This window comes from Suncus etruscus, chromosome 9, assembly GCF_024139225.1.
Source record: "Suncus etruscus isolate mSunEtr1 chromosome 9, mSunEtr1.pri.cur, whole genome shotgun sequence".
Classification (NCBI taxonomy): Eukaryota; Metazoa; Chordata; class Mammalia; order Eulipotyphla; family Soricidae; genus Suncus; species Suncus etruscus.
The window spans coordinates 102,065,949-102,093,192 of record NC_064856.1 but is presented as its reverse complement, the minus strand read 5'-3'; the positions used below and the strand labels follow the sequence as shown (position 1 = coordinate 102,093,192).

At 37.4% G+C, this 27,244-nt stretch overlaps 2 protein-coding genes across 2 annotated transcripts in view; both read left to right on the top strand.

Annotated features, from left to right (window-relative positions):
• Positions 1–27,244, top strand: part of SSRP1 (structure specific recognition protein 1) — a 1,220,984-nt gene that overhangs the window by 169,365 nt on the left and 1,024,375 nt on the right. The gene's annotated exons all lie outside the window — the stretch shown is intronic.
• Positions 11,811–12,755, top strand: LOC126017734 (olfactory receptor 10W1-like). The gene has a single exon (XM_049779786.1). The coding sequence runs from the start codon at positions 11,811–11,813 to the stop codon at positions 12,753–12,755; it is 945 nt and encodes a 314-aa protein (XP_049635743.1).

Sequence of the window (27,244 nt, the reverse complement as noted above, 5' to 3'; positions counted from 1 at the left end):
TCACCACTACCCTGCCCCAGTCTGCCATCATAACAGGCACCTTTTTAAGTTTGGCTTAAAGTTTGGGTGCCATGATTTTATTGTTGTTGACTCCATGGTTTGAATATTTAGTTCTGTCCTTCTTAACATCACCAATGCACCAGAGTTCCCTTACAGGTAATTGACATTTCTCATTCAGAGTTAAGAAATAACTATTCTGGGGCCGGGAAGGTGGCGCTAGAGGTAAGGTGTCTGCCTTGCAAGCGCTAGCGTAGGACGGACTGCGGTTCAATCCCCCCAGTGTCCCATATGGTCCCCCAAGCCAGGGGCAATTTCTGAGCGCATAGTCAGGAGTAACCCCTGAGCGTCAAACGGGTGTGGCCCAAAAACCAAAAAAAAAAAAAAAGAAATAACTATTCTAAAAATCTATCTATTTTTTTCAGGACCTCCAAGTTTGTGGCACATGATTATTCATAGTAATTTCACAGAATGTTATATTTCTATAATCCATTTAACTAGTCCTCTTTCAATTTGGACTCTGATCATTAGAATTGTCTTATTTCTTCTTCATGATTCTAGCTAACATTTTGTCAATATTATTTCAAAAAATCTGATAGTGGCTTACTTGACCTTTTTGTATGATCTTATTTTTAAACTATTTTATTTAAATTATCTTATTTTAAATTATTTTCACTCTTCTACTAACTTTTGATTTCATTTGTCATTGTACTTCCTTAAGATGTGCTCATGGTTTTTATTTTAACTATTTCTTGTTATTTGTTACTCATGACTTGTTACATGAGTCTTTATTTCTATCACTCTCCCTCTTAGTAGTATTTTTGCTATGTCCTGTGCATTTAATAGTTGTGTCTTCATTCTATTTTTCCAGAAATATCTTTATTTTATTTTTGATTTTCCTTATTTATCAAATATTTTATTATCAAACCACTGAGTATCTCAATGTTTGAGATTTTTCGATATTCTTTTAAAAATTAATTTCTCTGGCCTAAGTTGACCACAGAAAGTGATTATTTATCTATGAAAGAGAGTTGACAATGTTCCCCCGAGCATTGATAAGTGGCCACTCAGGGAAGGGTCATTTATCTATGAAGGACAATTGACTTTGAACACATGAGCATGCTGGGTTACTGCTTAGAAAGGAATCAGTTATCTAAGAAGGGCAGTTATTTTTGATCCCCTGAGCTTTGCGGTGGGGAGGGGAGTCCCTCAGGAAGGGGTCATTTGTTTAGGAAAAGCAATTGACCTTGAACTTTTGTGATTCCTGCACACTTTGCCGTCTTGTATGATTCAAGGGATTCTTTCTGGCCTGTGTTTTCAAAGGCCCTTAGAACTCAAGGGATGACCTTGCCCACCTTGTTTGGAAATTTCAGGTTTCATATTGGTGGTCCCACTGAGATCACTGATGCTGCTAGATCTACTGGGACAACCAGTGCTGCTGCCCCTGCCAAGACCAATGATGAGGAAGTGTTCTATGATGCTATTGGAGGAACATCAATGTCTCTGGAATAGCTAAGAACCACCCTGGTGCTGGATTCACTGAGACCACCCATGTTGCCTACTGTCACTACTGCTGCTGAGAGAACTCTCTCTTCAGCTTATAGTCCCAGACTGTGGCACATTGTGGTGGTGTTCTGACTTGCCAAAACGAACATTTACTACCATGCCAGCCTCTGTGGAGAACAGGGAAGAGTAGCAGGCTTTGGTGACACATGTGGAGGCCCTGACTCGTGCCTTCCAGTTCCCACCCTCTGAAGTCCAATCACCTGCTTGTGAATCAGAGTCTGTGCCCGGGGATGACACCAAGAAAGAGAAATCTGAGCTGTGGGGCCCATGAAATGTGTGGGAGTCAGGGTCCCAGCATTGGTGAGAGGCTATTGCCATAGCCTCAGTAACCCCAACACCACTCAGGATCTGTTGATGTATGGCAGTTGGACTTGGACACGCCCCTGGGATACCCCCACTGTATGACAGTTGAACTTGACACGTCTCCCAGTTATGCTGAGTGTAAAAGGATATAAAAGGAAAACTTGGACTCTTTGGGGGACCCAGGATAGTGACTAGAGCAGTGCCTGCTGATCCATGGCAGGGGAGGGGGCAGAGATGAAGCATCAGAGAGATGCTGCCTGCTTTGTGTCTATCCCTCTGTCTCTATTGAACCTAGGCCTCATCTGGTCACCTTTACCCAATGAATCTCTCTCTCTCCTCTCTCTCTCCTCCTCTCTGATCTCTCTCTCCTCTCTCCTCTCTCTCTCCTCTCTCTCTCTCCTCTCTGTCTCTCTCTCCTCTCCTCTCTGTCTCTCTCCTCTCCTCTCTGTCTCCCTCTCCTCTCCTCTCCTCTCCTCTCCTCTCCTCTCCTCTCCTCTCCTCTCCTCTCCTCTCCTCTCCTCTCCTCTCCTCTCCTCTCCTCTCCTCTCCTCTCCTCTCCTCTCCTCTCCTCTCCTCTCCTCTCCTCTCCTTTACCTCTCTCCTCTCCTCTCCTCTCCTCTCCTCTCCTCTCCTCTCCTCTCCTCTCCTCTCCTCTCCTCTCCTCTCCTCTCCTCCCCTCTATCTCTCCTCTCTCCACTCCTTTCCTCTCTCTTCTCTTCTCTTCTCTTCTCTTCTTCTCTTCTCTCCAGGTGGCAATGGCAGGACTCAGACTCCAGGAGGGATAAAAAAAATGTACTTAGTTAAAAAAAGAAAAGATTAAGTTCTTCCTTTTAACATTCTGATCTCTCAAAATAAATAATATAATTTTTATCTTTTTTACCTTATTATCATTTGTTTTATGTCCTCCTTGTCATCTACCCTAGAGAATGACTTGTGTCATGTGTGAATTGTAAATATATTCCCCTAATTAGTAGATTGTTCTTCTGTTTCTGTGGTACCTTTTTGTTTGCCTGCTAATTTTGTTTTGTTTTCCTACATAGTTCTCACTTTTTCTTTCTACTTTTATGTATTTTCACTTGTTTATTTTTTGCTTTTCTTTTCTCCTTGCCGTTGGAGTCCAGTTCCCAAGGACAGCTCTCAGACAGATGTCAAGGAATTTATTGTCTGGTTTCACTTGTATATTTTATGATTTCAGTATTATATTCATGCATTTAATCTCTTTGAAATATAAATTATGTATGGGTTTACTGCAGAGCTGGTTATCAGTCATGTAACTATTTTTTAATTGAGATAATTCTTTATAGCAATTTTCTGTGTACAATGTAAGCATGAGAAAATATAGATTAATAAATCCAGCTTGGCCCAGTAAATTATCCACTGTATTATCTGTCTGGGACAATGACTTCTTATAATAGAGGGTTTAAGGCTGTCAGGAAAACAAACTCTGCCAAATAGTGGGATTAAGAAACAGGAGTTCTGATGAAAACTATAGTCCATAAAGCAGATTATTTCCAAGAACTTTCAGCCAAATATGTGCAATTGATTCAGTATTATGAATAAGGAAATCATGCAAGTGGTCAATGGTTGCTCCTAACATACTATACTCAGTACCACCCATCTTCTGCAAAGAAGGATGTATTGCCTTGAAACAAATATGCAGTGACTCTGTTAATATTTGTACCAGGAAAATTCACAAAATCAAATTTTATTTATTTTAATATTAACCCACATTAGGATACAATTTTTTTTACTTTATTTTTATTTATTTTTTTTTTGGTTTTTGGGCCACACCCTGTGACGCTCAGGGGTTACTCCTGGCTATGCACTCAGAAGTTGCTCCTGGCTTCTTGGGGGACCATATGGGAGCCGGGGGATCGAACCGCGGTCCGTCCTAGGCTAGCGCAGGCAAGGCAGGCACCTTACCTCCAGTGCCACCGCCCGGCCCCCTTTTTTTTTTATTGATCATCCTGTGTCACTATTATTAATTCTTAGATTTATACTATTGAGGTCATATCCCAGTGAACCTCTGTGAAGATTTTCTCTGAATTCTTTTTTCCACTTGTGTTTTTCTTAACTAGACTATGAAAGTTCCTAAGAAAATGTTCTATATAGGAGCTCTATAGGGAATTCTTCTGCAATGATAATTGACAATTCCACCTATAGTCTTCAACTCACTAAATTTTTCTTTTTAGTTCTAATCTTTAAAACCATCAGAATTTAAAGCAAAGTCGGTAGACTTGATTTCTTTTGCCCAAATTCCCTTTGGGATTAATTAAACCCAGTCCCTGTAAATCAGAGGGAAAAAGTAGAATTATTGCAGCAACAATTTATCCATTCTATCACTACAGTCTGACCCAAGAGTTGCTTATATAATGAGGGACATAAGAAATACATTATTAACTATATCTGAGGTTTTTGCATCTTTAAGTGTCTGCTCCCTGGAGATATATGGATCTGTAGTCAAATGGAAACCAAGGACAAGGTTTGGTGAAAATGGGAGTTTATTATTTCCTGCTGTGGTCAGCTCTTTTGTGTGCAATATGTATGTATGTCACACATGTGACACATGCATGTCATATGAATGATGAAGATAGTTCTAGGTAGAGGGATGACTCAGTGGAGAAAGGTTCCATGTAAATCAACATTTACCCTGATGGGTGGCATTTTCTGTTCATATTTTTATAGTCTTATTGTTCCCCCTTAAAATTCACCTGCTGAAATTCTAACTGCTCAGTATGTGAGAATGTGACTGCATTTTAAGTGATATGCTACTTAAAGATAAACTTATGCAGGGCTGGAAAGATAGCACAACAGTGGGGCTTTTGTCTTGCGTGTGGCCAACCAAAGATGGACTTGACTTTGATCCCCAGAATCCCATATGGTCCCCGCAGCCTGCCAGAAGTGATTTCTGAGCACAGAGCCAGAGTAACCCCTGTGCACCACTAGGTGAGGCCCAAAAACAAATTAAAAAAAAAGATAAACTTGTGCAAAAGTTAGGCTATTACATTGAGCTCTGTATAGTTGGTATTAGTGTTCAAATATAAAAATTAATTAATACAGATTCTTACAGGGATTTCCACGTGAAAAAAAAAACCAGAAAGAAGATGGTCAAATTCAAACCAAAAATGATTCAAGAGAAATCAGTCCTACTCATTTCTTGCTCTCATATTCTGAGACTCCATAATGGACGATTTTAATTTCTGTTGTTTAGCCTATACAACATGTTCTGTTATGTATGTTCTTGTGAGATCCCAAACAAACAAACAAACAAAAACCCTAACAAAAAAAATCTACTAAATAAAAAACTGCAGTGTTACTATCTCACCAATATAGCTCAGAAGAGAAGATACGTTTATCCTGCAGTATGCAAAGTCAGTATATAAATTGTATTTTTAAAAATAGATATAAAGAATGATACCCCAATCTGATACATGATTTTGATATATATATATATATATTCTACATAATTTTAACTATTTAGTTCTACATCTTCTAGAAACTTAATTTTAGGAAACAATGGAGGAAAACAGCCTAGAGATTCCTTGCACTTTACTACATAGCTAGATGTAGCAGTTAATAAAGAAACTTCTCAAAATGCAGAAAGAACTTGAATACTGCCTATCATAACTTTTCTTTTTTTAATTTTAATTACTTTATTTAGACACTGTGGTTGCAAAAATTGTTCATGATTCAGTTTCAGTCATTCAGAGTATACCTACCTTCACCAGTGCACATTTCCCATCACCGAGACCCCAGTATCTCTCTCATCCTCCCCTGCCTGCCTCTGGGGAAGATATTTCACCTCTCTCTCTCTCTCTCTCTCTCTCTCTCTCTCTCTCTCTCTCTGCCTCCTCTCTCTCCTTTTTATTTTTTTAATTTTCATTTTAGGCACTATGGTTTGCACTACTGTTAATGAAGGGTACCATGTAAAACACTTTATCTCCTTTTGGTACCCAGGTTTTGTCCAGAGTTCCAGCTATCATTGGTATAGTGGACACTTATCTACTCTAACGCCATTATTTGTGACAAGCTTTTCTACCATAGATTGGTCCTCCTGGCTCTCATCTCTATTCTCTGGATATTATTACCATACTATCTATATTTTTTATATCCTACAAATGAGTGAAATTATACTATGCCTAGCCCTTTCCCTCTGACTCATTTCACTCAGCATAATAATCTCCTTATCCATTCATGTATAAGCAAATTTCATGACTTTATAACAGCTGTGTAGTATTCCATTGTGTAGATGTACCACTATTTCTTTAGCCACTCATCTGTTCTCAGACACTTGGGTTCTTTCTAGATTCTGACTATTGTAAATAGTGCTGTGATGAATATCAGAATTCAGAAGGCTTTTCTGCATTATGTTGGTTTTTTTTTTGTTTTGTTTTGTTTTTGGTTCCTAGGGAATATCCCCAGAAGCAGTATTGCTGGATCATATCAAAGCTCAATTTTTAGTTGGATTTTTTGATAAATATCTATATTGTTTCAAAACAGGCTAGACCAGGTTATTGAGAATGAGAATGAGAATGAGAATTCCTTTCTCCCTAAATTCATGACAGCATGGGCTTTTCTTGTTATTTGTTATGTATGCCTGTCTCTGTGATATGAGATGATATCTCATTACTGTTTTGACTAATCATAACTTTTCTATCAAATTATTTCCAGCAACTATATTTTGACTTATACAATCACTCATTTATTTCCTTCTTATCCCAAAAAAGAATCCATGAAAAAAATTACTTTTGAATAAATTGTTAATATAGACATAGATATAAAATAAAGTATATTATTCAAAATGAAAAGTTGAAGGAAAGAATTTTGGCATTTCCTTAAAAAATTATATGAGAGGGGCCGGGTAGGTGGCGCTGGATGTAAGGTGTCTGCCTTGCAAGTGCTAGCCAAGGAAGGACCACGGTTCAATCCCCCGGCGTCCCATATGGTCCCCCCAAGCCAGGGGCGATTTCTGAGCACATAGCCAGGAGTAACCCCTGAGCATCAAACGGGTGTGGCCCAAAAACCAAAAAAAAAAAATTATATGAGAAAAAGGTTGTTCTGATTTTAGACAACCATTTCTAAATCATTTTATTAACGTATTTTATAGCAGTAAAAATCCATAAATTTTCTTTAGTGAGACATAGAAAAGACTTAAAGATATTAAATCCAGATAATCGCAATTCTAAATTCATTTACCAACCCCTTGTCTTGTATTTAAAGATAAAAGATCTAGACTTAAATTTCAAGCTATTTATTTTATTATTTTACAAATAATCTTAAACTCCTTCTAGAATCAAATGTTACTCAACAGAAAATTTTTTTCCAGGAAACATTTGCTAGTGCCAGGGGAAAGTTTTGGTGCCACAAACTCACCACTAGCTGGTAAGTCAAATATCAGAGTCATGTAATAAGTAGACTCTAGAAAAGTATAAGATATTCTACAAGACAACACACTCTACATAGAATCATCCAGTTCAAAATGGCGGGTGTGAAAACACTGTTTTACATATAAAACCCACAGATAATTATGTATATGAATTGAGGGAAATAGGACAAAGTCCTTACCCAAGAACTTTACCACTACTTGGTGAGATAAAAATTAATCAAACAGAAGACAAGTGCATGTAATATTTCAATCTTCATAGTTGCAGTGGCTAAGAGGTGCACAAAACTCTAAAGGGAATGTTTTTGAAAGTACATTGGAGTCTGAGAGTCAAAGGTCGGAAAAATTTTCACTGAAGAAGTTGAAATAGAACAAAATGAAGGATAACTAGACATAGTTTGATAAAGCGAAAAGCCAAAGTTCATTCCAACTGAGAGAACAGTATATTCACCATCCTGGAAGTAAGAATAAGACTGGAGAGAAGGGACTCCAAGAAATACGTCAATAAGTAAGGTCAGGAAGAAGCTAGAAGATAGTAAAAATGAAACCTTCATGATCCTGTAAGCCCCAAAGATAAAACATTAAAAAAAAAATCTTGAGGGGCCAGAGTGATAGAACAGCAGGTAGGGCATTTACCTTGCAAGCGACTGACCTGAGTTTGATCCCTAGCATCCCACATGGTCCCCCAAGCATGCCAGAAGCGATTTCTGAGCACAGAACCAGGAGTAACCTCTGAACACTGCCAAGTGTGACCCCCCAAAAAAAAGAAAATAAGATCTTCATTGATTCCTAAGTGGACCAAACTATACCACACTATATTCATGTAATAAATATATACTTTTAAATATATATAATATATAAAATATGGTCTCAGTTCTCCAGGACCATAATTATTTAATACTTGATCTGAACCCAGCATGAAAATCTATCTGACTAGAGTGATTATACTCTGAAAAAGAAGGAAACTTGGTATGAGTCGGGAAATTATTTTGAACACTCAAGAGTGTTAATAAAAATTTAACTATGATCTTTACTTTGACAAGCATATACTTACCCCTTATTGACAATGGGGACTTCATATGTTGAGACAGTTTTAGTTTGAAATAATCGTCTTGCAACAGGGGAGGAGAGCCATAGTAAGTGCTACCTTCTGGGAGGTGGAACTTGCGAGGCAAGGCCCTAGATAGCAAAGCAATTTACTCCTTCCATGTTGTTTGCTCAGGAAGGTTATATAAAGCTTCAGTCCTACTGGGTAGTCCCTCCAGACCCATGTATCTCTCTATCAAAGTGTCAGATATCATCTTCTAGGTCCTGTTGTGTTTAGTGTAACTGAAAGACTAGTTCTGGATACTCCTCTACTTCTGCCTTCAAAGTAAAATTAAGTTGTTCTCTACCTCCTAGATTTAAAGAACACCAGAAACCAGCAGGTCCTGGATTAGCAAAAACTTAATGGCTCTCTAAGTAGAGAATAGGGATTTCTCAACTAGTTCAGCCAGGAGATACAATGTTTTTCTCAAATCACTTCCAGGTACAGTTTTTTGGAGAGAATAACTGATGTAATATTGGATAAGTTTTCAGGATTTAAGAAAAAATAGTTCATTCATAAGGGAACTTATTTTTCCTCTGATATAAAACAGAGGTGCTATTAATATAATCCCCTTAAATATTGGTAAAAGGAAGGGGAAAATTTATGTGTGTTCTACAACTTAAAAGGATTGGTACATCAAAGAGTGTGTTCTAAATATTTAACCTCATTTGCTCCATTAGGTAAGTATTATTACTTACATCTAATAAATTGAGAAAACAGATTACTATGAGGTTATCTTTCAGGACATAATATTACTAAAAGCATTATAAGACATTGAGATTCTGTCTTGTCTTTAGATGCCTAATACATCAGTACATTTCTTTGTTCAGTGCTAACTAGACAGTCAGATAATTGCCCTATTCTTTGCTCTCTGGATTTCTAGAAAGCATAATAAATAATATTTTTCCCAAGTGGGACTGAGCTGGTTGGAGGGACAAGAATTAAGACAAGGGTATGATGTGGCAATATTGATTTAGAAAAAATGAGACGGGTGACAATTTCAGAAACGTGGTGCTGGTTTCTATAGATAATGCTCTTGTCTTCTTATCCTACCTCTATTCTATGCAACATAGTTAGTAATAATTTGGAATAGAAAGTTGATTTATTGTCATAATAAATTTTACTATACTGGAACATTTTATATATAATACTGGAACCATTTTATATATAAACATTTTATCTATACAGAATGTGGACTCTACTATTTTGTGTTCCTCTCTTTTCCTATGATAATCTAAATTTTACATCCTGTAGAAAATTTCCAGGAATATGTAATCACAAACGATGGGAAAGCCCTATGATATTCGTTTATAATGTTGTTTTCTTGATGACATCTAATCACAATTTTGTGATCTTTATCCTTTTAAGTATTTAAGTACATATATTCTATGTGTTTCTATAATAAATAACATGTCTCTCAATAGAGCATATAACTAGTAGGGTACAACTGTATCAATAATATACATTCTTTTGGGTACTTAATAAAATGTTTTGAGTGACTTTAGTGGGGGTAGACAAAATGGGATATTACAGGTTAAATTCAATCTCTCTCATAGACAAGAATAGTGGACTAATTATAACACAATACAGAGTATGTTCTTTTTGTGTGCAAATAAAAAAGTTATTGACATTTTAGTATTCAGGGAATTACATAACAGTTCAGTTAAGAAGAATGACAAAATAATAAAATCAATATTTGAGAATTAATCTGATATTTACTAGATTGAATAAATCTACTATAACAAATACCCACGTGAAGCCTATATTTATGTATGGCTGAATTCTCTAGTTATCCGTTTCTTACAATATACTTTCAGATATTTTAAAATAATAATAATAAAAATAACAATGTTATTTAAATGAGAGCATTTGCAGAGTCAAATTGTGAGACTTATAAAATGACGTAAAATGTGTCACTTAAGTTTCTGTGCTTCATCTAGAAATAGATCTATAGAAAGAAGCAAAACAATGCATAAAAATTACACAGATGCAGATTTCAGGTAGTACAAAACAGAAATTTTACAGAATGATGTTATCTCACAATGAAATGAATGACTCAAGGACTTTCTCTGGGCATTTTGGAAACCTGATACTTAGAAACATCATTGATGAGGCGAGAACAATAGCACAGAGGTAGGGCATTTGCCTTGCAGGCAGCTAACCTGGGACCAATTCAGTTTCGATTCCTGGCATCCTCTAAAATCCCCCAAGCCTTCTAGGAACGATTTCTTAGCACAGAGCCAGGAGTAACCCCTGAGTGCCACCGGATATGGCACAAAAACTGGAAAAGAGAAAAAAAAAAAAAAAAAGGAAAGAAAAAAAAAACAACATGGGAGAATCAACTATTTAATATGTAATAACTGAACCAGGTAGAACTAAGAAACAATAACCTACAGAAAATTATTTTGCAGACATTGTATTATAGATTCTAGAGAACATCACTGAGGGTTCTTGAATAAAATTCTCAAAACTCATCACTACCACATAGATTTCAGAGCCCTCTATCATAATGTAACTGGCAGGAGACCCTTAGACATTTTTGGCGGTAGCATCTCTGTTATATCCCTAACTGCAACATTTTTTTCATAAGTAACCCCAAAGGATAGTGATAAGTTGCTTTCTGAAAGGAATATTAAGCAAGAGATTTTCTTATGAAACAATTTTATAAGTAAAATGAAGAGATGTAAAAGGGTGTAAATTACTTTTATTCTTGGCATTCTTACACAGACCACATACATTCACTGAATGACCACAAAATATACATGTCATACTTGATGATATAAAACATTAGAATTATGATAATGAACAATTGATTCCCTTGAAATTCCAAATAAAGATAGTTCTGTTATTAGTCGATTGTACTATGAATTACTAATTATGATATTTTATGTTATAATTTTATTACATCTCAAAACATTCTTATAACTAAGTAGGATGACTATCCTCACTTTTAAATTTTATATATTACCTAACTAGCTTCATGGATACTGGAGGACTCAAAACGTATCACTTAGATCAAAAATTAATTTCATAGTTGCCTGCCCCAGAAGCAAGTGGGGTGGGGTATGGGAGGGAAACTGGTGACATTGGTGGCGAGAAATGTGCACTGGTGAAGGTGGTGTACATGCTATGCCAGAAACTCAATCATGAACAATTTTGTATCCATTAAATAAAGTAATAAGAAAAAATAACAAAATTAACAAATTAATTTTATAGCAACACACTGTCCCCTGTGTATCAGATGCTGTCTATGGTAATAAAGGGCATTAAAAATAATTTCAAGCATATTTGAAAGTTAGAAGAAGAAACAACATTCAATAAAATGGATATCATGTCTTAGTTGTTGGGGGAAAAAAAGTATTGCTCATGTCTTCAGTATTCTGAACTCTGCGTTAAATTTGATCTCCAGTGTGAACTACATTCTTATGGTCTTTTACTTACTTTAGTCTTTTGTAACTCTCAACAGAGAAAAGAATGACCTGGGAAAACCATTCACTGTGGTTGGAATTTGTGTTCCTATCCTATCCCACCAAACCACACCTGCGTGTCCTGACCTTCCTAGGAGTCACGCTGGTTTATATTTTTGTCATCACTGGCAATGCCCTCATCATGGGGGCCATCTGGACAGAAACTCGCCTACACATGCCCATGTACTATATGTTGGGCTCCCTCTCTGGGATTGAAGTGTGCTACACCGCAGTGGTGGTGCCACACATGATGGCCAATATCCTGCAGTCTGATAGGACCATTGGCCTCCTGGCCTGTGCCACTCAGATGACTTTCTTAATCGGCCTTGGCAGTGCTGACTGCTTCCTCTTGGCTGCCATGGCCTATGACCGCTATGCTGCCATTTGCCACCCCTTGCAATACCCTCTCATCATGACTTTAACACTCTGTGGACGCTTGGTGGTGGCCTCTGTAACTGTTGGCTTGTTCTTGTCCTTTCAACTGGCTGTCTTCATCTTCTCTCTGCCATTTTGCCAGGTACGAGGTATCCAGCACTTCTTCTGCGATATTCCACCCTTGATGTGTTTGCTTTGTTCCAACAGTCACATCCATGAGCTCTCCGTTTTGGTGGCAGCCACTCTGGCCATTGCTGTGCCTTTCTTCCTCATTGCAGCCTCCTATGCCTTCATCGTGAATGCTGTGCTCAAGATCAAGTCTGCAGCTGGCCGCCAGCGGGCCTTCTCCACCTGCTCCTCCCACCTCATGGTGGTCTTGCTGCAGTATGGCTGTTGCGCATTCATGTACCTGCGCCCCAAATCCAGCTTTAACCCCAAGAAAGATCAGTTTGTCTCACTAATATACATATTTGGAACCCCACTGCTCAACCCTCTTATCTATACCCTAAGGAATAATGAGATGAAAGGGACGCTAGGAAAAATTCTTAGCAGGAAATGTCACCTCCGGAACAACTAGAGACCCCCAATTATCAGGAGAGGGTTTATTTCCATTTTATCCAAATCCCCATGTCACAATGATATCAATTAACTAAAACTGATTTTTTTCTTCTACTTACCGTATGTTCAAAGACCTTCAATAGTTTCTGCCATTTTTTTTTTTGGTTCAATGACGTCTTCTCTATATAAAGGGGTCAGAGAAATAGTACAGGAGGTAAGGCATTTGCTTTATATGCATCTGACTCTGGTTTGAATCCATCTATGGTCCCCCTGAGAACTTCCTGGGGTAAATTTTGATCACAAAACTAGGAATTGTTCCTGAAGCACTGCAGAGTGTGGCACAAAAAAAAAATCTAACAAAGTCTGAATAAGTTTCTTATTAAAATGAAAACATTATCACCATTAGATCTCAAAGGCAATCAAGTATACCAATCTCAGATACCAATAAGAGCTAGATCTATAGAAACAAGCCACTCAGAAACATTAGCATTATGAAAGAAAAAGGTGAAGGGACTATTGAAAGAACTGTGTCTACAGAAGTGTGTATGAGGAGTGGGAAGGAAGGGGTGAATAAGGTGGCATATAGGCAATAACAAGGGATCTTAGACATTGCAGTGGATTAGAGGTGAGCTAACTGTATACATCAAAATTGTCAGAGTCAACACTAATGTAAATATCAAACTGAAACTGTAATAAGTAATTTAAAAAAATAAAGCTGTCTATATTGGGAGAGATTTGAGATAATAATATCTCTATGCTGTCATTTGTCTTCTCTTCCCCAACAACCAAACCAACTGGAAGCAAGAGGGGAAAGAAGGCTGATGATTTAGTTTTCAGAAGTTAATCTTTGGAGATATTATAGGACAGAGAAGGACCGTGTGGCTAAGAGGAATCGAAGAATTGCTGATAAAGATTGTCTGGTACAGTATTTTACATAAACATTAACATTTTAAAATTTATTTTTCCACAATATTTACTAGCTAATTATTATGAGACTATTATGTAGCATTAAATTTGCATTTTCAATCACTAGCTAGTAGTACTATTTGACATTAAGGGCTTTCTATAAATGAATGTATTCATTTATTTTTCAAAACCCCAATAAAACTAGACATAGCCCTTTGACTCCCCCCATCAATTTTAGTTGAGTTTTATTATTTATAACAGTATTGTTACTTATGTTCTAGACTTACATGGGTACCTCACAACAAACACCTCCCAAGTGTCACTAACCCTCAACCACTGTCATTTGATTCCATCCCACCCAACTCTCTTGGCTTTCTCAACTCTGTTGTTGGTACCTCAGAGTTTTTCATTGGTCATTGTTTCTTTTCTAGTTTTATTTCTTTGAAAAATTTACAAAGTTGAGAGATATTTTACTGAGTTAAAGTTGAATACATTGTATTAAATTTTATTGGATAAATTTGAAATGTAGCATTGTATAAGTTTAAGATGTATGATATTCATGACTACCTTACAATGTTTGCTGTAATGATATAAGTAGCATTATATACATATGGCACAATATTATTGTCTAGACATTGTACATTAAATTTATGACAAACTTTGTACTCCTAAGTACTTTATTATTTTTGATGATATTAAAAATTGCTGTCAAAAATGTTTTATCACGGAAGAACATTGTACATTAGCAAATTCCTATTAAGATGACAAAATGGGGGCTGGGAGGTGGCGCTAGAGGTAAGGTGCCTGTCTTGCCTGCGCTAGCCTTGGACAGACCACGGTTCGATCCCCCAGCGTCCCATATGGTCCCCCAAGCCAGGAGTGACTTCTGAGCACATAGCCAGGAGTAACCCCTGAGCATCACCGGGTGTGGCCCAAAAACAAAAAAAAAAAAGATGACAAAATGATTTTATCTTTTATTGTGTTGACTTAAAAAATTACATTTTACATTTACTTAGTTGAATATGTTGAGCTATTTTTTTCAGATTTCACATCTTTATTGACCACAAACCTATTCTGTGTTATTTTAAGAAACCCTCCAAAAGTGATTTTTTTTTATTTAAACAACTTTATTACATACATGATTGTGTTTGGGTTTCAGTCATGTAAAGAACACCACCCATCACCAGTGCAACATTCCCATCACCAATGCCCCAAATCTCCCTCCTCCCCACCCAACCCCCGCCTGTACTCTAGACAGGCTTTCTATTTCCCTCATACATTCTCATTATTAGGATAGTTCAAAATGTATAAACTAAATAAACTCATCCCTGTTTGTGGTGAGCTTCATGAGGTCAGCTGTAACTTCCAGCTCTTTTCTCTTTTGTGTCTGAAAGTTATTATTGCAAGAATGTCTTTCATTTTTCTTAAAAAACATTGATGAATGAGACCATTCTGCATTTCTCACTCACTCTCTCTGACTTATTTCACTCAGCATGATAGATTCCATGTACATACATGTATAGGAAAATTTCATGACTTCATCTCTCCTGACATCTGCATAATATTCCATTGTGTATATGTACCACAGTTTCTTTAGCCATTCATCTGTTGAAGGGTATCTTGGTTGTTTCCAGAGTCTTGCTATGGTAAATAGTGCTGCAATGAATATAGGTGTTAGGAAGGGATTTTTTGTATTGTATTTTTGTGTTCCTAGGGTATATTCCTAGGAGTGGTATAGATGGGTTGTATGGGAGCTCAATTTCCAGTTTTGGGAGGAATCTCCATATTGCTTTCCATAAAGGTTGGACTAGACGGCATTCCCACCAACAGTGGATAAGAGTTCTCCACATCCCCGCCAAAACTGCTTGTTCTCATTCTTTGTGATGTGTGCCAATATCTGGGGTGTGAGGTGGTACCTCATTGTTGTTTTGATTTGCATCTCCCTGATGATTAGTGATGTGGAGCATTTTTCATGTGTCTTTTGGCCATTTGTATTTCTTCTTTGTCAAAGTGTCTGTCCATTTCTTCTCCCCATTTTTTGATGGGATTAGATGTTTTTTTTCTTGTAAAGTTCTGTCAGTGCCTTGTATATTTTGGAGATTAGCCCCTTATCTGATGGGTATTGGGTGAACTATTCACCGACTATGTTGAACTACCAATGCATCCTAGGAATAAACCTACTTAGTCATAGTGCATAGTACTTTTAACATATGCTTTTAAAATAATATACACATAAGCATATCTAGTTTATTAATACTCTATTGAAAGTTTTTGCTTTTCTTATCCTCAGGGTTATTGGTGTAGTAAAACAGCCCTTATGATGGACTTGGATGGCGGTGGATGGTGATGGGACCTTTCTCTGCCATCCCAGGCCACATGGCTCTGCAACCCCTTTCAGCAGGAGGGTATCTGGGTCCAGGAGAGCGATGGGTATAGAACTCACCCACAGGTGGCCTTCCAGAGAGATAACATCTTTATTTGCCCTGGCCATCACGTGTGGCCTATATCATAAACCTATTTAAGCACACGCCATTCTTAGCTTGCCCTGCCTCTTAACTCCTTTCAATTAACTTTTCTCCTCTGACCTCCATCCAGGTAAAATCTCCTGCCCTTCTGGTCAAAGGCCTTATCGAACCTTCCCAAGACCCCTCCCAGGAATGGGAGGGTCTTGCAGGTAAGATCAAGTTACACAGGAATAATGGGGGTATAGGGCCACAATTGGTTTCTAGTTTAAATCATTATTTACAATGTTTTCAAATAAAATATTTGGGCCTCCAAGAATATACTCAAAACATTTAAAGGATATTCCCAGTGATACTTATTCTGACACTATATACCTGATGTTTCAGTGCCTTGACCTAGTCATATGGCTCTAGTCAACTTCAGAAGTTCTATGTAGCCCTAGAAGATTTCAGAGTGCTATGTACAGTGCCCAAGATAGAACCTGGAGTCTAAAACATGTGTGGCCTGTGCTCTAACCTCACAAAATATTTTATAAAAATCACTCAGACTTGTCTTATGGTCCATCAGATGATCAATCTTGTGAAGCATTCCATGTTCACTTTAGAAAAATATGCATTCTTACTTTTGGGTGCAATGCTTTATAGATATCTGCCTAATCTATTTATTATATTGTCCAATATTTAGGTTTTATTACTTTCTTTTTATTTTATTATAGCACTATGTTTTATATAAAAATTATTCATAGTGCCTGGAGCAGTAACACAAGTGGTAAGATGTCTGCCTTGCCCTCACTACCCTAGGACGGACTGTGGTTCGATCCCCTCGCGTCCCATATGGTCCCCCAAGCCAGGAGTGATTTCTAAGAACATAGCCAGAAGTAACCCTTGAACATCACCGGATGTGGCTCAAAACAAACAAAAAAAGCAAAATAATCATAGTTGAGTTTTTACTATGCCATGTTTTAGCATTAGTTTCACCACAAAAGTTTTCTTCCCATAGCAGGGTCCCCAAGCTTTCTCTCACACACCATACCCAATCCCCCCCAGCCTGCCACCTTGACAAACACACTTTTACTTACTTGTTTATTTATTTACTTTTTATATTTAACTATCCTCTTGCTTGTTCGTTTCTTTTTTAAAATAATATCTTTATTTAATCACCATGATTACAGAAATGTCACAGTTGGGTTTCAGTCATAGAATGTACACCACCCTTAAACAGTGCAACTTTCCCAAAATTTTTACATTTGGTTTCTGATGGTAAGCTATGAGCAAAAAAATAAACTCAGATCTTTTTCTAATACCATGCAAAAAAGTCAAATCAAAACGGATTAAAGACCTTGATAGTAAATAAGGGAAAATGTAGGCAGAACTCTTCATGACATTGAAATCAAAGGCATCTTCAAAAAAAAAGAAATACCACTGAGCAAGAAAGTGGAAGCAAAGATAAATTGGGATTTATTTATTTATTATTTATTTATTTACTTTTGGGTTTTGGGTCACACCTGGCAGTGCTCAGGGGTTACTCCTGATTCTGTGCTCAGAAATCGCTCCTGGCAGGCACAGGGGACCATATGGGATGCCAGAATTCGAACCACCATCCTTCTGCATGCAAGGCAAATGCCTTCATGCTATCTCTCCAGCCCCAAATTGGAATTTACTAAACTAAAATTTTTCTGTACTGCAAAGGAAAAAATGACCAAGATGCAAAGACTGTCTATGGGAATGGGAGAAATTATTTACCCATTTCATCTAAGATACTTAAAGGACTGGTATAGCTTTACAAGAATAAATCAGCCAAGCCAGTCAAAAACTAGGGAAAATATATTTAAAAGAAATTTCTTCAAAGAAGAAATACAAATGGCCAAAAGGGACATTAATAAAATGTTTCACATCACTAAACATCAGGAAGATGCAAATCAAAATAACAGTGAGAAACCATCTCACATCAAAAAGAACAAGAATATTTGGACCAGAAATATAGCACAGAGGGTAGGGCACTTGTCTTGTATATGGTCAATGTGGGTTTAATTTCCAGCACACATATGGTCCACTGTCAAGAGTGATTCCTGAGTGCAGAACCTAGAGAAACCTCTGAGCCTGCTGGATGTGGTGCAAAAACAAAAAGGAGGGAAAAAAAGAACAAGAACAGACAGGTCTGGCATGGTTTCAGGGAGAAATAATTCATTTGCTGCTGGTACAAATATTGAATACTAGAGCCTTTATGGAAAACAATATGGAATTTCCTCAAAAAACTAGAAATTGAGCTTCCATTAAACCCAGCAACACCACTCCTGGGAATATACCCTAGTGACCTAAAATACCAATGCAGAAAAAGCATCTGCACTCCTATGTTCATTGTAGCACTAGTCACTATAGCCAGAATCTGGAAACAATACAAGTGCCTGAGAATAAATGAGTGGATAAAGAAATTACAATTCATATACCCAATGGAATACTATGTAGCTTTTAGGAAAATGACATCATGAAATTTGCTTATACATGAATTGACAGAATATAATACTGAGTGAAAAGCTTCAGGAGAAGGACAGACATAAAATGATTATACTCATTTGTGAGGTATTTTAATAAAAACACACAGTATAGTAATAGTATTCAAAGGCAATAGAAACAAAGGTCAGGAGGACTGATCGACAGTAGGAAACTTGGCACATGTTGGAATGAAGAGTACTGAGGGAGTGAAATTAGGACAAAGTAACCACTATGACAATGACAGTTGGAAATTATCACCCTGGACAAAAATTGGGTACCTAAAGGAGGTAAAATGATATTCATGGGGGCTGGAGAAATAGCATGGAGGTAAGGTATTTGCCTTGCATGCAGAAGGACGGTGATTTGAATCTCGACATTCCATATGGTCCCCCGACACTGCCAGGAGCAATTTCTGAGCATAGAGCCAGAAATAACCCCTAAGCGCTGTCAGGTGTGAACCCCCAAAAATGATATTCATGATAACCTTTCAGTAACAGCATACAGTATTCAGTAAAATTAGTAACTATTACTAACTATAACAGTAACAGCCTAAAATTAAAGAAGTGGGAAAGGGTAGGGCCAGAGCAATAGCACAGTAAGTAGGGCATTTGCCTTGCATGCGGCTGACTTGGGACCGACCCAGGTTCAATCCCTGGCATTCCATATGGTCCCCTAAGCCTGCCAGGAGCAATTTCTGAGCACAGAGCCAGGAGTAACCCCTGATTGCCACCAAGTGTGGCCAAAAATAAATAAATAAATAAATAAATAAATAAATAAATAAATAAATAAATAAATAAATAAATAAATAAATAATAAAAGAGAACTAGAGCAACAGAGAGGAAAAGTGCCTGCCATAGAGATAGGATGGGATTGGGGAGACTGGAGAGAAACTTAGGACATGGTTGACATAAAATATACACTAGTTAAGAGATGAGTGTTGAAAATTTGACTGAAAATCAATCATGAATAAATTAGCAGCTGCATATCTCATGTCAATTCAATGAAAAATGTTTTAAAGCCTTAATTATATGTAAAAATTTTGGTTGTTGCAGTTGGGATCTCTTGTTTTAGTGTTGTTGTCTCTGTGGTTTGAATATTTAGTTATATTGTTCCTTTACACCACCAAGATACTTAGATTGCTTTCTATCCAATGCTTCTTCCTCCTCCTCTATTTCTTCCCTTGTTTGCCCTCTTACCTTTACTCTGGAGTCAAGAAGAATCTAAGCATTTCCCCTTTACCACTAAATAACTTTTCTGAATGGAGGGATCTAGCCAGCAATTTTTATTTTTCAGTATTTTAATGTCATTAAATTATCTCCAGATTTTATGCAAGAATCTGTTGAGAGTTAAATGTGTATTCTTTGGCTTACTAGTTTCCCCTTAGCCCTATAAGATCAAATATTCTTTATTTATCATTAATTTTAAGTGACTTAATTATAATGTATCTTGGAAAGTGTTTCCATTGAGATAATAAAGATAATTATTAGTTTCGTGGTCTTAAATGTATAGTTCTTTTCCAAGGATTAGAGAGATCTCAACTATCTCTTTGCTGTTCTTAGTAAAATCACTAAGATATGGAATAAACCTAGATGTCCAATGATAGATAATGGATCATTAATATGAGATATATACACAATGGAATATTATGCAGATGCTAGAAATGATGAAATCCTGGAATATGGTTAGAATTAAAAGATATCATGTTAAGTGAAGTAAGTCATAAGAAGAAAAATAAATACTGAATGATCTTACATTTCTGTGATACATAAAATAACTAAATGAGAAAATAAATGAAGTAAAGGAAAACTTTCTATATCACCCTTGACCCCAGATGTGGGGAGCCGAACTGATGGAACCTAGAACAAAGGTGCCTCAGAAATCCCTGAACTTGTTACCCACGTGACCAGAGGCACCCATGCCCTGAGGACAAAGAAAATAGACAAATACTAAAGTAAATTCAAAGCAGCCCAATACATCCAGCCAGAAAGAAAATTATAAAGCAACTTGCCTTTGTGTTAGCAAAAGATTAATATGACTACAGCTGATGTTTTATTTATGCTTGCTGAGTAAAATTTATAAGACCCTGTTTGGATCTTGTGCTTTCAGTATAAACATGTGTTCAGGTCTACCATTTTACCCCTCCCTATTACCTGCCCCCAGCTTATGCTAATGAGTGCTTGCAGTTGTAATTGGTGGAAACCTGTAACACCCTCTGACGTATTTTGCCCTTAAAAGCTGATCTCCCTGGCAATAAACCCTTTTGAACAGCATGCGTTGTCTTGAGGATTTTTCTTACTAACTTCTTAAGTTTTCTTCACAGATCGGACCTGCTCGAGTAAACCCACAAATTACTAGCGACCCTCATTCCCACACCCCCGCGGGTCGGGGGTCCCCCACCGAAGGTTGCAAGTGGCGCCCAACGTGGGGCTGGATGGAAGTGGATGGTGAAGGATGGGGGCCTTTGTCCTTAGGCCCCGGCCACGTGGCTTCATCCCCCATCAACCGGTGGGTCTGGAGTTCAGGAAAGCGATGGGTATTGAACTCTCTCACAGGCAGGCATCAGGAAACATCATCTTTATTCATGCCCTATTCACCACATGTGTGTGGCCTATCTCATAACCTTTCAAGCACTTGCTATTCTTAGCCCTGCATCTTAACTCCTTTCAGCCATCTTCCTTTTACCTCCATGCTGGTCAAAGACCAAAAGGGGAGAGCCTGCCAAAAGCCAGAGAGCCTAGCAGGGCAGAAGGGCCCTAATCCCCTGGGTCAAAGGCCTTATCTACCTTTTCCAAGACCCCTCCCAGGAATGGGCGGGGTCTTGCAGGTAAGGTCAAGTTAACTAGGAAATATGGTGGGGGATGAGGCTTTATCTCCCCCTTCTCTGAAATATAAAAGAACCATTTGTAATCCTAACTCCACCTTTAGCCAAAGGTAGGTTAATGTAATAAATGTAATAAAGTGAAAATTAACATACCAGCCCTTTTCAAAAACATAACATTTCTGCAAAATATACTATACACCTGTAACTTAAAATTTTCTTAATGCTTTTCTACCAAGCACTATTCCGGAACTTTCACGTTCCTATACTTTTAAACTATATTGTGGGAGATGAAGCCTCATCCCCCACCATATTTCCTAGGTAACTTGACCTTACCTGCAAGACCCTGCCCATTCCTGGGAGGGGTCTTGGAAAAGGTAGATAAGGCCTTTGACCCAGGGGATTAGGGCCCTTCTGCCCTGCTGGGCTCTCTGGCTTTTGGCAGGCTCTCCCCTTTTGGTCTTTGACCAGCATGGAGGTAAAAGGAAGATGGCTGAAAGGAGTTAAGATGCAGGGCTAAGAATAGCAAGTGCTTGAAAGGTTATGAGATAGGCCACACACATGTGGTGAATAGGGCATGAATAAAGATGATGCTTCCTGATGCCTGCCTGTGAGAGAGTTCAATACCCATCGCTTTCCTGAACCCCAGACCCGCTGGTTGATGGGGGATGAAGCCACGTGGCCGGGGCCTAAGGACAAAAGCCCCCATCCTTCACCATCCACTTCCATCCAGCCCCACGTTGGGTGCCACTTGCAACCTTCGGTGGGGGACCCCCGACCCGCGGGGGTGTGGGAATGAGGGTCGCTAGTAATTTGTGGGTTTACTCGAGCAGGTCCGATCTGTGAAGAAAACTTAAGAAGTTAGTAAGAAAAATCCTCAAGACAACGCATGCTGTTCAAAAGGGGTTTATTGCCGGGGAGATCAGCTTTTAAGGGCGAAATACGTCAGAGGTTGTTACAGGTTTCCACCAATTACAACTGCAAGCACTCATTAGCATAAGCTGGGGGCAGGTAATAGGGAGGGGTAAAAAGGTAGACCTGAGCACATATTTATACTGTAAGCACAAGATCCAAACAGGGTCTTATAAATTTTACTCAGCAAGCATAAATAAAACATCAGCTGTAGTCATATTAATCTTTTGCTAACACAAAGGCAAGTTGCTTTATAATTTTCTTTCTGGCTGGATGTATTGGGCTGCTTTGAATTTACTTTAGTATTTGTCTATTTTCTTTGTCCTCAGGGCATGGGTGCCTCTGGTCACGTGGGTAACAAGTTCAGAGATTTCTGAGGCACCTTTGTTCTAGGTTCCATCAGTTTGGCACCCCAGTTTGGTGGTACTGAGGGAATAGGGTTGGGCTTCCATTATACTGGTGATGTGGGAGAGTAATATCCAAAGCACAGACTCAACAATCATGAGATCTAAGCTACAACCACCAAACTTGGTATTGTGCCTGCCAATTTATCTAATTGAAAAAATATCTAAAGAATATTCTATCTTAAACAGCAAAGGAGAAACTAATTAATCAAAGAATACTGGCAGGTGGGTTGGGGGATGAAGTATGGGAACACTGGTAAAGGAAGTTGACATTGATGGTGGGATTAATATTGAAATTTTGTGTTCTTAACACTCAGTATCAATAATTTTGTAAATCACAGTTCTTTAATTGAATAAAATTAATAAATAATATATTTAATAAAAATTATTTTAAAAAGAAGTAAATCTATAACAAAAAATCTGAGTAAAATGAAATGGGTCAACTAAAGACTCTTTATGTATTTTGTTTGTTTGTTTGGGGTCACACCCAGCTTCGCTCAGGTGTTATTCCTGACTCTGCACTCAGAAATCGCTTCTGACAGGCTGGGGGACCATATGGGATGCCAGGAATTGAACCTGTGTCCGTCCTGGGTAGGCCGCATGCAAGGCAAACACTCTACCACTGTGCTATCTCTCCAGCCCCAAGTAAAACCTCTTTAAATGATAATGTTGAGAAACACACCCCACAGTGGCCACCATGTCATCTTATCAGCCAATGCCATAGAATCATTTTATTCCCCCAAAGAGATAAACCTAGCCATGAAAAATCAGTGTATGGAAGTTTCACAGCTGAAAATGGGGCTCTCTAAGGAAAAGGGGTGAGCCAAGTCCCCATCCTGCCAAAATCTTAGCAGCTTTACCACAACCCACAATCACTACCAAACTAATGGCCCGACTTCACCAATTATACCAGTGATATCTGCAGAGACATCTAACTGACCAAAACTCCAGGGATGCCCATTTTGGAGCTGATAAATCTAAGATCTTCTCAGTGTGAATTCCTACAACCTTTCTCCACCTTTCATACTTTCAGAAGCCTTAGTAACCAAAGACACATCCCACAGCTTCTGCCATGTTACCTACATAACATGGAATTCCTAAAGCATGACCATGTAACACCTCCAAATTTTTTAATATTGACATGCAAAATTAGCAGTTAAAGTATTATAGAATCCACCTAAGATTAAAAAAATAACAAAAAATAAAAAACAATAACACTGAATAGCCTATTAGCAACAAACAGCTTAGTAAATCTTCGGATAATGACTAGGAACGATATAGGAATGATGATATGAAACCTTCATTTATTTTGAGATGTAATATTTCTATAAATGAATTTTTTCTGTTTATTTTCATAATTTCTTTACCACTTAGTTGTAAACAAGCAATATAAAGTAAATTATTTTGTGTTTGCCAAGGGAGCAGGCTTGGGGATAGGCAGAAATCCAGGAACAATTGTGGAAAGAATGTTTCACTGGTGGTGGAATTGTATTGGAATATGAAATGCCAGAAATAAGTATGTTATGAGCAATTATGTAAAGCCAATAAAGTAATAAAATTTGAATGATGTTGAAAAAGTTGATAGCTACATTCAAAAAATTAACCTGGAACTATAAAATTAAACTGGAATTTATATAACACAGAAAATTTAATTCTAAGTTTAGTTCTAAGTAAATAAAAGATCTCATATAATACCAGAACTCAGAAGATACACTGAGTAAAACATAGACAGAACTCTGCAAGCTATGAAACTCAGCAATGTCTTTTATGATTTATCTCAAGTGACAAAAACAACAAAAATAAACATATGGGACTACATCAAACTCAAAAGTTGTTGGTTTTTTTTTTTTTGTTTTTTTTTTTTTTTGGTTTTTGGGCCACACCCGGCAGTGCTCAGGGGTTACTCCTGGCTGTCTGCTCAGAAATAGCTCCTGGTAGGCACGGGGGACCATAAACCAACCACCTTAGGTCCTGGATAGGCTCCTTGCAAGGCAAACACCGCTGTGCTTTCTCTCCAGGCCCCTCAAAAGATTTTAAATGACAAAAATAAACTAAAATTAACATCTAATGAATAGGAAAAACATCAGATATTAAAGTGCTAATATCTGAAATATGTTAAGACAGAACTCAACAACAACAACAAAGGATCAACCCCTCAAAAAATTGGTAGATAAGAATAACATACTTTCCTGAAGAGGACATGAATGGTCAGTAGGCACATAAAAAATATTGATTGTAAGAGGAAATGCACATCAAAATTATAATTAGCTATCATTGCACAACAGTAAGAATGGTATATTTTTGGATACAAAAGGTTTTGACAAGGAGTGATGAAAATGAAACCTTCATTCATTGTTGGTGGGAATGTTGTCTGATTCATCCTCAATGGAAAATCATACAGAGGTCTCTCAAAGAAAAATAGAGTTTCCATTTGATCTAGCTATTCCATTTCTTGATATCTACCCCTAAACACAAAATTATTAATTCAAAAAGGTGAATGCATACCTTGGTGCCTCAAGACACTATGCTTCACACCACTCAACTTCTGCAAAGAATAGATAAATATCCACACGATAAAGAAAAATGTACAGAATTTCTATGTAAACCAGTTAATATATAAAGCATTTGCCAATCAGGTGCTGTAGTGGTAATACAAAGGTTAATGTTGATGCAATTCCATTTGAATTCTTGGTATCACATATGGCCTCAGTGATCCCTGAGCACTTCCTGGTATAACCCAAAACTGAAAAAAAAATGCAAATAAAATTTCTAACACGATGCATTTAAAAATATACAGTTTTTTGTCTTTATGATTACTGATTATCCTGGTCAGTTTTTAGTAGTCCTTAGGCTTTGGCTATTACAGTTATAGCTCCCACAATCCTTTGGGGAGACTCTTTAGAAATTTCTTACTTTTGCTTTATGTTTGTCTAAACTAAAATATTCATATTATTGCTTTTTGTTTGTCTAAACTACAATGTTGATGTTAATATGTTAATAATATAGCACATAGAAACTCCACAGGAAATTCTTCTGTAATGATAATTGATCATCTCACCTGCCTTCTTCAATTGTTTTAATTTTTGTCCCTAGGACCAATCTCGAAAAAAAATAAGTTATCTTAAATCAGAAAAAAACAGTAGGCTTTATTTTCATTAATTAATTATTCCCTCTGGGATTAATTAAATCCAGTCTTCATAAATCAGAGATAAAAAGTAGAAAGTTTGTAGCAACAAATTTTCCATTCCATCACGACTGTATAACCTAATAGTTACTTTATAAATGACATGTGAGAAATACATCATTAGTTAATCATATTAGTCAGTTAATACATTATCAGTTAATCATGTTTTAATTAACTAAATGAGTTATTTTCCTAAGATTGTCCCCGGAAGATGAATGGGGATGCCAGAAAGATTGAATAGGATTAAAAGACATTTATTTTCTATTTGTGACCCTCAGTTGAATCCCTGGAACTGCATATGATCACCAGATGTGATTCCTGAGCACAAGCCAGGAGTGACCCGAGATATCACAAAGTGTATACTCTCCCACATAAAAAAGGTTCATGGAAATAAAAGTATTAGTGAGTCTAGGGGCTATATCTGTCCCAGTACACTTTTGCTTTTACATGTATCAATAGTAAGATGGAAACCTAGGACAAAGTTAAGTGAAATTATGAACATGATATATTTTGCTGTGGTAGAGGTAGAAGTGGTGGTGATGGATGGTGGTGGTGGTGGTGGTAGTGGTGGTGGTGGTGATTTGTGTATGTAGAACAAAGAAATGAAAATACTACTGGACAGATGGATGACATAGTGGAGAAGAGTTAAAAGGAGATAAACATTTCCTTCATAATACAGTCTCATTGTGGCCCCTCAAAATTCACATGTTAAAGTCCTAACTGCATTGTACATCAGAATGTGTCTATTTTTCAGACATACTCTTCAAAGCTATAACCAAGTTAAAACAAGTTGATTACTTTGGGTTCTTACTCTGCTGTAACTAGAGTGAAGAAGCAGAGAATACTCAGAAGAAACAAACCTTGCAAACATCTCACTCTCATGCTTCTACCTTCTATATCAGAGAACATTTATTTCTGTTCTTAAGCTACCCAATCCATGTAACATTGTTATGGAAGTCCCCAAGAAATAAATACAAAATCTATTAATCAAACACTTGTATAGATAGAGCACTTGCCTTGCATGAGCCCAACATGAATTCAATCCCCTATATAGTCACCCAAGCACCACCAGGAGTGATTCCTAAGAGCAAAGATAGGAGAAAACCCAAAGCATTGCTGGGTGTGGCCCCAAAACAAAACAAACTTGCAATGTCATCAGTGTAGCATGTAAGGAAAACGATGCCCCAGGAAATATTTGCATTAAGTAATTATTTTTAATTTTATTTTATTATTTTACAATATTTAGTAGTATTTTAATCACATGCATAAGATAATAAGTACAACTGATTAGTGATTTTTGCAGTCAGCCTGTGAAATTTCTATTCCATA